This window comes from Carcharodon carcharias, chromosome 27 (assembly GCF_017639515.1).
Source record: "Carcharodon carcharias isolate sCarCar2 chromosome 27, sCarCar2.pri, whole genome shotgun sequence".
NCBI classification, from domain to species: domain Eukaryota; kingdom Metazoa; phylum Chordata; class Chondrichthyes; order Lamniformes; family Lamnidae; genus Carcharodon; species Carcharodon carcharias.
Window position 1 is genome coordinate 12,113,271 of NC_054493.1, and position 14,113 is coordinate 12,127,383.

The 14,113-nt window shown below is 44.7% G+C and overlaps 2 protein-coding genes across 2 annotated transcripts; both read left to right on the plus strand.

Annotated features, from left to right (window-relative positions):
- Positions 1–1,218: 1,218 nt before the first annotated feature.
- On the plus strand, positions 1,219–2,254 carry LOC121270260 (zinc finger protein 2-like). The gene has a single exon (XM_041175581.1). The coding sequence runs from the start codon at positions 1,219–1,221 to the stop codon at positions 2,143–2,145; it is 927 nt and encodes a 308-aa protein (XP_041031515.1). The 3' UTR covers positions 2,146–2,254.
- A 10,252-nt stretch (positions 2,255–12,506) lies between these two features.
- Positions 12,507–13,399, plus strand: LOC121270247 (zinc finger protein 239-like). Its single transcript, XM_041175576.1, has one exon. The coding sequence runs from the start codon at positions 12,562–12,564 to the stop codon at positions 13,150–13,152; it is 591 nt and encodes a 196-aa protein (XP_041031510.1). The 5' UTR covers positions 12,507–12,561; the 3' UTR covers positions 13,153–13,399.
- The last annotated feature ends 714 nt before the right edge of the window (positions 13,400–14,113 follow it).

Below are 14,113 nucleotides of genomic sequence, written 5' to 3' on the forward strand. Positions count from 1 at the left end.
GCATTAGTCTTTGGAATTCTCTTCCACAGAGAGTGTGGAGGCTGTGTCATTGAATATTTCAAGGCTGAGTTAGACAGACGTTTGATCTACATGGGAATCAAAGGTTAATGGGATTGGGGACAGACAGGAAAATGGAGTTAAAACCACAATCAGATCAGCCATGGTCTTATTAACGGGAGGTGCAGCCTCAAAGGGTGAATGGCCTACTCCGGTTCCTATCTCTTATGATCTTGCCTACCTGAGCAGTACATTGTTATCTCCCTGCAGTCTCCAGCTTTCTATCTCACGACAAAGCGCACAGCCATTTTTGTATTGTTATTCATGTTCTGACATTTAAGTCTGAATCGATAATATAAACCATGAATAAAGGAGCCAGTACTGAGCCCTGTGAAAACCCATTGGAAACAGCCTTCCAATCACGAGAAAACACCTATCGACTGTCATTCATCACTTCCTGCCATTGAGCCTATTTTTGATCCAACTTGTAACTTGCTCTGGGATCTCATGAGGTTTTATTTTTCTGCCCAGTCTGCCATGTGAGACCTTGGAGATGGAGAGAGAATGTGGGAGAATCCAAAACTAGGGGCCAGAAATACAAGATAGTTACTGATAAATCCAATAGGGAAATAAGGAGAAATGTGTTTACTCAGAGCGGTTAGAAAGTGGAACTCACTACCACAGGAAGTGGTTGTGGCAAAAAGCTGAGATAATTTCAGAAGGAAACTAGGCAAATGCGTGAGAGAAAAGGGAATTGAAAGATAAAGTGAAAGACTGAGCTGAGGTAGATGGAATGGAATGAGAAGCATGTGGAGTATAAAGACCAGCAGAGACTAGTTGGGCTGAATGGCCTGTGTCTATTCCATATATTTTGTGTAATTCTCTGTAAACTTTTTTTACAGGGCATTAGGAGGGGAAGATTTACAGATGGGAAACTAAAACCAATTATCAAGATCTGACAGAGTCACTCGATTTATCAGGGCCTGAATATCATCGGCCTCTGAACATGGAAGGAAATATGTTTGTCCGTGGGAAGAGATTTCAAACATCAGTGTGACTGGGAAAGCACCGAGACACACACACCCGAGTGTGAGTGTTTCAGTACACAGCCTGAAACGAAATCACACCAATCACAGCGAGGAGAAAATGTACACGTGTTCTGTGTGTGGACGAAGCTTCAACTGATCTTCCAAGCTGGAGAGACAGAAGGGCACCAGCAATATGGAGAAACCATGGAAATGTGGGGACTGTGGGAAGGGATTCGTATACCAGTCGCAGCTGGAAACTCATCGACGCACTCACACTGGGGAGAGACCATTCCCCTGCTCCTTGTGTGGGAAGGGATTCACTCGGTCATCTGACCTTCTGAGACACCAACTCACTCACACTGAGGAGAGGCCGTTCACCTGCTCCATGTGTGGGAAGGGATTCATTAATTCATCAGATCTTCGGACACACCAGCGAGTTCACACTGGAGAGAGGCCGTTCACCTGCTCCGCCTGTGGGAAGGGATACACTCAGTCAGCCCACCTGTTGGCCCACCAGAGAGTTCACACTGGGGAGAGGCCATTCACCTGCTCTGAGTGTGGGAAGGGATTCTCTCGGTCATCCCACCTCACTGCACACCAACTCGTTCACACGGATAAGAAACCTTTCAAATGTTCTGACTGTGAGAAGAGCTTTAAACGCAGGTACCAGTTGCTGACACACCAACACATTCACACTGGGGAGAGGCCGTTCACCTGCTCCGAATGTGGGAAGGGATTCATTCATTCATCTGACTTTCTGATACACCAGCGAATTCACACCGGGGAGAAGCCGTTCACCTGCTCTATGTGTGGGAAGAAATTCTCCCGATTATCCCGCCTCACTGCACACCAACTTGTTCACACTAATCAGAGACCTTTTAAATGTTCTGACTGTGAGAAGAGCTTTAAAAGCAGGCGTGAATTGCTAGCGCACCAACGTACACACACTGGGGAGAGACCGTTCACCTGCTCCGAGTGTGGGAAGGGATTCGTCCATTCATCCAACCTGCTGAGACACCAACGAGTTCACACTGGGGAGAGGCCGTTTACCTGCTCCGAGTGTGGGAAAGGATTCACTCAGTCATCCCACCTGGTGAGACACCAGCGAGTTCACAAGTGACTGCAGGGGTTGGATTCTGCTGCTATTGCTGCTGTTAATCATGCCCAGAATTGAACCATATTTATTCTGAAAGTTAGTGTTTCTTTCTGCCGATGTTAATAATTGAACTGAAGTTTAGTATTCTGGTTATATATCAAGTAAACTCCCTTTGTTTTAAACATATTGTAGATTTTTGTCTTTCCCACCTGAGTTATTAACATCACCTGGTTGGAGCTCAGAAAGGACAATCTGGGGGAGGATCATTCGGCAGGAACAGAACTTCAGTCTGGACACTGTCCAGGAGCATGATGACCATCGTGTCCCTGTTGGATAAAATCAAACACAGTTTATTTTCCATCTAGTTATCTGACCTTTTCAGTTTGTAGAGTTTACACTGATTTCCATGGTAACACAGATATTGTGTTTCCTTCTCTTGTTACTAAATACTCAATCTAAGATTTGTTTCTCCCAATCTATTTAGATCAACATATGGACCTTCCCTAGTAGCCCCCCAGACTGACCCCCTTTAACAATGTTTTTAACATGACTTCATCTCCCATCGAACAGTTAATGTAACAGGTGGGGTGCTTTTCCCTGGAGGTGTTGAGATGGGCAGCACCATCTTCTCCACTGCCTGGAGGCAGGATGCTGAGGTTTGTTGAAGGTTCTGAAGAAACTGGTCATGAGTCTGTCAAGTAGCCATGGGACCCGGGGGGGATTCACAATCTGGATTAGCCGACCTGTCATGAGCTGAAATGGGCTGTGACTGAGGGAGTGAACAGGAGTGGAGCGAATGGTCATTAAGATACCAAGCAAGGCTGTGACCCAGTCAATGGGCTTGACCAGATCATGATGTCCCTCCATGATAGCTATCCTCTGTGTCGTTTCTCCAGGGTGATTAATGATCTCGAGCATCCGACTAGATTCTGGATGGTTGTGAAGGTGGAACTATTGTTCCACACCCACAAGATAACAGATCTGCTGCATTACTTCAGCTGTGAAATGAGAACCGTTATCACTCCCTATCCTTTTCAGAAAGCCCCATCTGGTAAAGATTTGTTCCCACAAAATTTTAGCTGTTGCGACTGCATCATTTTTACAGACAGGAAAAGCTTCAATCCACCAGATAAATATCTCAATAGTTACCAATGGTCTCCTCCTTTTACTGTGAGTATTGGGCCTGTATAATCAATCTGCAATGTTTCCCAAGGAACACCATTCAGAAGGGATGTGTCCATTGGGACCTTTCATTTTGCAGGGCTGGATTAATTTGGACCCAAATGAGACACAGGTTCAGGTGGTGATGGATATCCTGGTGCATCATTGGACACCAATAGCAATTGTGTAACCTTTCAAGGACATTTAAAAGAGAAACATGTCCCAAATTTCATCAATGAATAAAATTGATTCTTTTTAAAGGCATCAAAGTGTGATCTAATTCAAATCCTTGTGATAGAAAACCTCATCATGTAGGATGAGTGAGTTCTTACTTGCTGCGAGGGATGAGGGAAAGTCTTTCTGATGGTGTATGGCCTCTTTGACGACAGTCACATCAGGGTCAGGGTCCTGACAAGTTTTTAAATCAGGTTTAACTGGAATCTGTCGTACCAGTGCCAATGATTGTGTTTTCGGGTGAATCCCATGGAATCCCCTCTGGAGCAGCTTTCCTGGTGAGTCAGTCTGCCTGGTTATTACCATCACCCTCTTCACTAACTCCTGCAGCTGATGTACCTTCACCTTACAAATAACAATTTGTCCTGCACACTTACCAGCAATATCCCAAATCATTTGGAATGACGGGTGAGTGGTTTCCTTTCTGCTGTAGAGAAGCGGTGTTTTTTTTTGCCAAGTTTTCTGTGAGGTAATTACAACCAAAGGAGCTTTGAGAATAGACAGTGATTCTCTCAGTAACAGTTTGAAGGGTTGTGATGAAGCTGCCCTCAGCTTTCTGTGGTGGGTATTTAAAAAGGATACTATGGTTGTCACAGGGAAGAAAAGGTGCAGCACCCAGTCTGATATGGACCTTGTTCAGAAAACTGAGACCCATCCACATAAGCCCCAGTTGAGACTGACAGTGCTCTGGCTTTAACAGGTCCATTGGACACAGCCTCTTTTATCTGACAAGTATGTGGGCATCTTTCACACTGCAACATCCCAACCAATTGGCGATTGTGAAGTCCAGGATATTTATACCTTTGCTTTGTAATTTCATAATTCATCTACTTTATCACACCAGCGATACTCCCTTAACTTGGCCTTTTTATTAATAATGCCACTGTGGTATGTGGGATGTGTAGAATTTTTGAATAAACTCTGCCAGTTACTCTGTGTGCTTAACTAATCAATGAACCCTTGATAGAAGCAAAATATTGAGGATGATTCAAATCTGAAAGAAAATCAGAAAATGCTGGAGAACCTCAGCAGGTCTGGCAGCATCTGTGGAGAGAGAAACAGAGTTAACATTTCAAATCCATATGACTCTTCTTCAGAGCTGAATGAACACATGATATCTGCTTAATACACTCAGCAATCAATATTTTCACATGGACGAGTGTGTCTGAGAAGTATCCAACTGGAAAGCCTTTTCCATTCATCTCACAGATTACCACAGCTGATATACATTATCCTGACTCTGCCAGCAGGGCTGTGGAATTAACTGAATCGATATTCCAAAGAGGCAGCACAGGCATAATGGGCCTAATGACTTCTATCTGTGCTGTATCATTCCATAAAACTGTAAATATTCAGTATCAGGGAATTGAGAGAGAGAGAAGAACCAGTGGCTGTGGGGTTGAACCCAGCCAGTCTCAACATCTTCATGGGAGGAGGGGAGGAGGGGAGGTGGAGGCGGAGGGGGAGGGGGTAGGGGAGGAAGAAGGGAGGTGGTGAGGGGGGAGGGACAATGAGAAAAACTTTAAAAGTTCAGTGTTTTCCCAGAGGAGAGCAGTGATTTAAATCAATTCGAGAAGCGGAGCATGGCTGACCACACAGCCAGTAGGATTTATGTGTGATTTTAAAAATCAACTTATCTTAATTGGGAAACAATTATTTTCGATTCCCTGTTTGGTGTTTCAATGGCGCTGCGGTTACCCAACATTCCCTGCGGATGTGAATGCGCCCTATGTACGTTACAGGAGCCCAATGCGCAGGCGCAGTATTGAAGTATGCGCAGTGTCACTTCGATCAGAGCAGAAGGAGTTTTGGTGACGCTTTTTTCAGCGGGTGAGAGTCGCGGGTGGAGGGAGGAATGGAGCCGGGAGTCGGGGTCGGGGGGCTTCATAAACACCTGGTGTAGGCCGCAAGACCGGAATAAGATCTTGCAGGACCCGCGTTTGCATCTCTGGGGATTTTTCCCGGGAAACAGGCCCAGGCTAACGGCCGCCATGTTGGTTCAGCTGGGAGCCGAGCAAAGAGAGTGGGCGGGGCTTCAGGGTTCCGGTGACCAGGAGAGAAAATAATTGACTCATTGATTTAATTTTCGCTCTGCACAGAGGAGCTGGCCTGGCCTCATGGTCACCATCTCTACAGGGGCAATGTGCTGCGGGTGCATGCGTAGCCATCCTGGGTCAGGCAGCAGGATGCCTGATGCCTGTATTTACAATACAGAGATTTTAGTGCGATACTGTGGTCCTTTACTGTGGATCTGAATCCATGTCTATGTTGTGAATTTCTTTCCTGGCCTGATCGGGATGGATTTTGGAAACTCCTTTTACAGTCGTTTGGAGGAGGGTTTGAAGACAGAAAACTCAAATCAAGAGAAATTTTGTCTCTTCTGAATTTCAATTCTTTTACAGAGGATTAGAAGATATGAAGATTGCTGGATTTTTCTCTGACTCCAATGCTCCTGATATCGTTCCAGTTGCAGGCTCCAGCAGATTTTAAATGTCAAAACAGTGAAATTGTTTCAGAGGTGAGTATTTTTGAACATTGATTTACAATACAGAAATTTTAATGCTGTGCTGTGGTTCCATGGCTCCGGGGCTGGTGTGGTTCTTTACTGTGGATCTGAATCCATGTCTGTCCATTGCTCTGTTTGAGCACTGGCCTCCCTAATCATCTCTGCATCATTGTCAACCTTCCTCCACTTCTAATAATGGATGTATTGGAACCATATTTGGTATTTAACTGTGATTTCCACCAACTGTTTCTAAATGAGGTTTCCGCTGCTGCCCATCCCCCAGCCATTCACTCCTGATTTACCAAATTTATCTTTCCATGGTCAGGAATTGTTTTTCTTTCATTCGAGATAATTTTCCTTCCATTTCTGAGTTTATATTGACCATCAAATTCTGTCCCGTTTTCATCCTGGGAGTTGCGGAGCTTGAAGTCTGGACAACTGAAAGAGCAGCCATCAATGGCAGAATGATTAAAATTGAGAATCCTTTTAAATGCCCTCTGAATGATGGCAGTTAGGGATGGGCAATAAATGCTGGCCTAGCCAATGACACCCACATCCCATGAACAAATAACACTGGAATTGGATGAGCGCAGAGCTCTCAGAGGGTTGTGTCATTGGAGGAGATTACAGAGATGGGGATGATCCCAGCCATGGAAGGATTTTAAATCAAGGATGACAGCTTTCAAATTTTTGTGCTTCTTGAACAGGAGCCTTTGTAGGTCAGTGAGCACAGGGGTGATGGGTGAACATGATTTGGTGTGAATGAGGACATTGGGGCAGCAGAGTGTTGATGACCTCAAAATTACAGGGAGAGTGAATGTGGGAAGTTGCCCGGGAGTGTGTTAGGGTAGTTAAGTCAAGAGGGAACAAAGGAATGGTTGAGAGTTTCAGCAGCAGAGGAGCTGAGACTGGGGTGCAGTTGGGCGATGTTACTGAGATGGAAATAGGCAGCTTTGGTGATGATGCAGATATGTGGTTAGAAGCACATCTCAGGGTCAAATATTACAGCAGAGCTGTAAAAAGTCTGGTTCAACTCCACTTGTTAAGGAGAGGGATGGACTGGGTTGCTAGGGAGTGGAGGTTGTGCGGGGACTGAAGAATATGGCCTCCCTCTTCCCAATATTTAGCTAGAAGAAATTTCCATTCATCCAGTACTGGATGTCAGCCAAGTCAGAGTGATATATGACTTAGAGATGATGGTGTACACCTGCTACTCTGGTCCTTCTAGGTAGAGGAGTTTGGTGGTTTGGGATGTTCTGTCAAAGTTCTGGTTAAGTTGTAGGTAAATATAACCACTCGACTTCATCTCCTGTCTCTCCTATCTCTATCTCTCTCTCTCTCTCTCCTTCCAAAGGGTCTTGTGTAGAGCCAGTCTGGTGGCAGATCCCCTTCACTGAAGGACATTTGTGAACCAGTTGGGATTTTATGACAGCCCAGCAGTTTTCATGGTCACTTTCTCCTGGTGCTGGCACTGCAAATTACCAGATTCATTCAGCTGCATTTCACAACCTATCTTTGTATTTTTTCTGATTCTCTCTCACTCCCTTTTTTCTGTTTATAATCAATTTCACAAGGTATTGGAAGGGGCGGCTTTGCATTCAGAAACTCACATTCAACATCATATCAGGATCTGATGAAGTCACCTAATTTATTCTAACCTGCGCATAATTGGACTTTGAACATGGAAGGAAATAGCACCATTCATAGTGGGGAGAAACCGTACACGAGTTGTGTGTGTGGACAAGGCTTCAGCCAATTACCTGGGCTGTCAGAACAAAAACACTGCCACACCAGTGAGAAACTGTGGAAATGCGGGGACTGTGGGAAGGGATTCAGTTACCCATCCAGGCTGGAAACTCATCACACCAGGGAGAGGCCGTTCACCTGCTCCATATGTGAGAAGGGATTCACTAAGTCTTCACACCTGTTGACTCACAAGTGAGTTCACACTGGGGAGAGGCTGTTCCCCTGCTCTGACTGTGGGAAGGAATTCACTCAGTTATCCACTTTGCTGACACATCAGCGAGTTCACACTGGAGAGAGGCCGTTCACCTGCTCCAACTGTGGGAAGAGATTCACTCAGTCATCAAATTTGTTGAAACACCAGCGAGTCCACACTGACAATAGACCTTTTCAATGCCCAGAGTGTAGGAAGTGTTATAAAAATTCCAGTGGACTGATGTACCTTCAACGTGTTCACACTGACGAGAGACCATTCAGGTGCGCTCACTGTGGGACTGGGTTCAGGCGATCATCTATCCTCACTGTACACCAGCGAATTCACACTGGGGAGAAACCGTTCACCTGCTCAGAGTGTGGGAAGGGATTCACTCAGTCACCCCACTTGCTGAAGCACCAGCAGGTTCACAAGTAACCACAGTGATTGGATTTTGCTGCTAATTACATCCAGGACTGAACCCTGTTCATTGGGGTCTGTTTCTGTGGATGTTAATAAACTTCAGACCAGTTATAGGTGGTAATATTCCAGATAAAGTCAAATAAATCAGCCTTCTGTTAAACACAGTGCATCGGGTCATTTTAATATCTCTGACACAAGTTAGTTCCTTTTGAAGTGCTCTCCCTTTTCTTCTCCATCCTCATCTCTTGGAGCTTCTTTGTCACTAAGATTGAGACAATCCGATCAGCTGCCTCTACTGCTTCCATCTTTCCATTAGTCCACTGGCACAAATGGTAACTAGCGTTTCCCCCTTGCCTGAGCCTTGAACCTGCTTCATGGATGCAATGACATGATGGATCCAATGGCCTCATTCTGGAACATAAATATTTCTATGCTTCATTGTTGCAATGTTTAAAAACAAAACTTCCTTTGTTGATCTGTGGATTTGTTCAATGAGATATTTGTAAAAGGTAATAGTGGGGAAATATTGAGAGTTTTCAGTGTGCGAGAGAAGTGAAATGGATCAACGGAGAAGCAACACATTTCCAATCAGAGTAGAAATAGATGACGGATACAGAATGGCTCTTCCACCTTGTGTTTCTTCACTATCTCCATTACTATCAATTTTTCCTTGCATCACCATCCTTTTGTCATTTAATCTCTCCTGCCTTCCACAAAATCATAAACCTTCTCTTCAGTTCTTTCCCCTCCCCCTTTCCCTGTCCATGAACTTTCTCAAAATCAGTAACATCTCTAACTTTTTTCTGGTTCTATGAAAGTTCAGCGACCTGAACTATTAAGTGTTTCACTGTCCACAGAGTCGGTTTGACCACAGAGTATTCCCAGCATTTCCTGTTTGTGAAATAGAATGAGAGATTTATGGCCTCTGTCTGGACTTTATGACACTGATATCTGTAGTGTCGTAGTTATCACATTATCTTTCCACACAAAAGCCGCTGATAACCTTTTATACAAACCAGAAGAATTTAGAGATTTAATAGTTTACAAGGCAAGTACAGAGTCAGGAAAAATAGAGGTGGAGAGGAGGAAGGAACAAACAGTCTCATGATAGCATTGAAGGCTGGAGTGATTAAATGACAAAGGGAATGATGATTCAAAGCAAAATTGGGTGATAAGGAGACAAGTAAATAAACTAATGGGACAAGTGAAGAAACAATAGACTGGTCCAGAGGAGGTATAAATGGAAACAGCAGAACCAATACCAGCACCTACTCTCGGAAAAGATAGGAGTGGCGATTATGGTCTGAAATTGGTGAAATGAATGTGGAGTCTGGAAGGTTGTAAAGTGCCTGATCAAAGATGAGCTGCTGTTCCTTGAGTTTCCATTGAGCTTCATTGGAACAGCACAAGAAGCTGAGGAGAGAGAGGTCAGAGTGAGGTGGAGAATTAGAAGGGTAAAAGACCAAAAGCTCAGGATCATACTTGCAGATGGAATGATGATGTTTTGCAAGGCAATCACCCAATCTGGATTTAGTCTCTTCAATTTAGAGAAGACCAAATTGTGAGGGGTGAATACAAAACAGCGAATTGCAAGGAGTACAAGTAAATCACTGAGTCACTTGGAAAGTGTGTTTGTGGCCCTGGAACATGGGAAGGGAGGAGGTGAAAGGGCAGGTGCTGCATCTGTGGTGCTCACATGGAAATGATTCACAGTGATGTCCATAAGAACACAAGAAATAGGAGCAGGGATATACTATACGGCTTTTGAGCCTGCTCCATCATTAAATGACCTTACACCTCAACTCCAGTTTCCTGCCTTATTCCCAAATCCACTGATTCCCCTAGTATCCAAATATTCTTGGATTTCCATCTTGGAATATATTCAAGACAAAAAGTAATTGATTCAAGTCAAGTTTTAATCTAGAAAATGCAGAGAGGAGGCAGACACAGTTTGAAATTCTGTCCTCTTGCTCTTGTCAATCTTATGAATGGAACTGTATCCTGGCCTGGTGTCACTGCACTGAAATCCAGTCATTCTCCAGCATGTTATGTTTAATGTGGCATTGGTGGATTAAGAGTGAAAATTGCCCGGCCTTCACCGTAAGGGCAAGAGACAACTTTGCAGATGCTCCATAGTGTTAAAGACCAGGTGCTTGGAGCCGATGGCACAGTGGTATTGTCACTGGACTAGTAATCCAGAGACCCAGGGTAAGGCGCTGGGGTCCCAGGTTTGAACCCCACCATGGCAGATGGTGGAAATTGAATTCAATTGGAATTGGAATTAAAAGCCTAATGAAGACCATGAAACCATTCTCGATTGTTGTAAAAACCCATCTGGTTCACTCATGCCCTTTAAGAAGGTAATCTGCTGCCCTGACCTGGTGTGGCCTACATGTGACTCCAGACCCACAGCAATGTGGTTTACTCTTAAATGCTCTTAAAAAGGGCAATTAAGGATGGGTAATAAATGCTGGCCCACATCCCATTAACGAATAAAAATAATTCAGCTAATGGGATTATGTCTGAAATGGAGGATGGTGAATAACAGCTGGAAACACAGACCTCTCTCCCACTGCAGTAAGGATCCTTCCAATATGCAGGCATTTGGTTGGCAAAAGATTGTTTGCCAGCTGAATGTGGAAGTAACAAAGCAGCACAGTCACACTGGAGATTTACTGAAGGTATTTACTCAGTTTCCCCACCTGCCAATATTCCAGTTTTAAAGATTCAAAGGATTTGAACCACCATCAGTGCATTCTTAATGCAGTTTAAGTGTTCCGTGGATGGGAAAAAAAATCACTTTTTTGTCCCATCTTCTGAGGCTCCTGACTGTAGGGAGTTAGGTTCACACCTAACTGTAGATTTTTGCTCAGTTGTTTAATACAGCCAGGACTGAACTCTTGCTGGAGGGTAGTGCACGTTGGTTGCTGTAGCAATGGATTTTATTCCCAAACACTCTTTTCAAGTGAAGCAGCATTTCACTTGCACTTCCCTCAACTTAGTCTACTGCATTCACTGCTCCCAATGTGGTTTCCTCTACATTGGAGAGACCAAACGCAGACTGGATGACTGCTTTGTGGAACACCTTCGGTCTGTCCGCAAGTATTACCCAGACCTCCCTGTCACTTGCCATTTCAACACTCCACCCTGCTCTCGTGCCCACATGTCCATCCTTGGCCTGCTGCATTGTTCCAGTGAAGCTCAGTGCAAACTGGAGGAACAGCACCTCATCTTCCGACTAGGCACTTCACAGCCTTCCAGACTGAATATTGAGTTCAACAATTTTAGATCGTGAACTCTCTGCTCCATCTCCACCCCCTTTCCGATCCCCCTTTTTCCCAATAATTTATATAGATTTTTCTTTTCCCACCTATTTCCATTATTTTTAAATGTATTATTGTTTTATCTCTACCTTTTAGCCTATTTCGATCCCTTCCCCCCACCCCACCCCCACTCGGGCTATCTGTACCTTGCTCATCCTGCTTTCTACCCTTAATGTCATCTATTATCACGTTCCTTAGATAATATCACCACCTTCAACACCTCTTTGTCCTGTTGTCTATGACATCTTTTGGCTATCTCCACCTATCACTGAGCAGGCGCAGTACCGGGCAGTGAGCGGAGCAGGTGCAGTGAGTGCAGCATGGGCAGTGAGTGGAGCCGAAGCAATGCAGGGCAGTGGCTGGCGCATGCGCAGTTGGGGCTGTTCCCGGGGACAGGTGGAAGGGCTGGCGGCGGCGTGAGCTGCAGAGTAATGGAGCCGTTGGCTGTGGGAGGAATAGAGCCAGCGGACTGGGCAGGGAGCTTCCAGAAACACCCGCTGGAGGCCTGCAGCCCCGAATAAGGAGCTCCCGGTCCTAGCTGCGGGACATCCCCACAGTGACGGAAGCATTAACTTTGTCCCCACGTTCAATGCAGGATTGAAGTGAACCCAGGCAGAGGAGAGGGAAGAAGAAAACTGGGAGTAGAGGAAAGAAATGGTGAGATGGGTTTGGATTTCAGCCCAGGGAGGAGGGAGGGTGTGTGGGACGGGTATTTACAACTTTGGGGAAACCAGAGAGGGAAAAATGTTCCATAGAAATGAGAATTGTCTGTTCTGAACTTCTGTCCTGTATTTACAGTGAGTTACAGTGTGTTCAGCTGATCATCCAACCTGGAGAATCACAAGGACGTCCACAGCATGGAGAAACCATGCAAATGCGGGCACTGTGGGAAGGGATTCACTCGCCAAACTAAGCTGGAAAGTCATCGATGCACACACACTGAGGAGAGGCCATTCACCTGCTCCCAGTGTGGGAAGGGATTCACTCAGTCCTCCGCCCTCCAGTCACACCAGCAAGCTCACACTGATAAGAGACCATTCAGCTGCACCGACTGTGGAAAGAGGTTCAGGTGTTCATCTAACCTCACTGTACACCAGAGAATTCATACTGGGGAGCGGCCATTCTCCTGCCCTGCATGTGGGAAGGGTTTCATTCAGTCAACTGCCCTGCTGACACACCAGCATGTTCACACTGGGGAGAGGCCATTCACCTGCTCCAAGTGTGGGAAGGGATTCATTAATTCATCCCACCTACTGACACACCAGCGAATTCACACCGGGGAGAAGCCATTTACCTGCTTCAAGTGTGGGAAAGGATTCGCTCAGTCAAACAACTTGCAGTCACACCAGCGTGTTCACACTGGGGAGAGGCCTTTCACTTGCTCTGTGTGTGGGAAGGGATTCACTCAGTCATCTAACCTGATGAAACACCAGCGAGTCCACAAGTGATTACAGGGGTTGGATTCTGCTGTTATTGCTGCTGTTAATCACATCCAGGACTGATCATCTGACGATATTAGATTTTTTCTGCTAATGTTAACATTCCCTCTCACTAGTTGGCTGGAGTTTAATATCCTAGAGGTGCCACTGATTTTCAGGGTCGCAGTGTCTCTTTTCAAAAGCACCATCTGTGATCTTTCCCCTTAATTCATTGTCTTTCACCAGGAGCTCACTTACAATAAAATTATGAACTTTTACTTCAATCCTAAATTGATCTTTGATGGAAAATCTACAATTTAGTGTGAAAGGTTCCACCGATGAACACCTCCAATTAGAAAGTGCTGATTAACCCTTGCTGACATTTCTTACTGACCTACACATTCGTCACAGTGGCACCTCCATTCTGAAATTAAATTATCAAGGAACATGAAACAAAACAGTAAAATATTTTTCAGGCACATCAATAAAAGAGGAAGCCAATGATGTGAATTGGACCATTAAGGGACAGGCAGGATAATACCACTGGTGATGATAGAAAGATGGCAGAAATATTCAATCATTGTTTTGCCTTGTTGTTTCCCAGGAAGAGAGAACAGGGAAACATAATTTTAATGATGAGATGAGTATTGACATAAGTTCATTTAAAGTTAAAAAGGATGTGTTTATTAAACTAATAAAACACAAAGGAAATACAGTGGTCCAGTTGGATTGAATTTAGATACTTTAAAAGTATCTAGGGAAGAGATAGTGCAGGCAGTACTGCTCATAATTCATTCACAAAAGGTGTAGCACCAGAGGAACATGTGAATATACATCCAGAGGACTGGTGGATAGCTAATGTTATTCCTATATTTAAGGGGGACAGAACATGCCCAGGAAATGTCAGGCCAATCAGCTTAACACAGGAAAGATAATGTAAACCTTATGAAAGGAAGGAATTGAAGAACGTCTAGAAATGAGAATGAATATT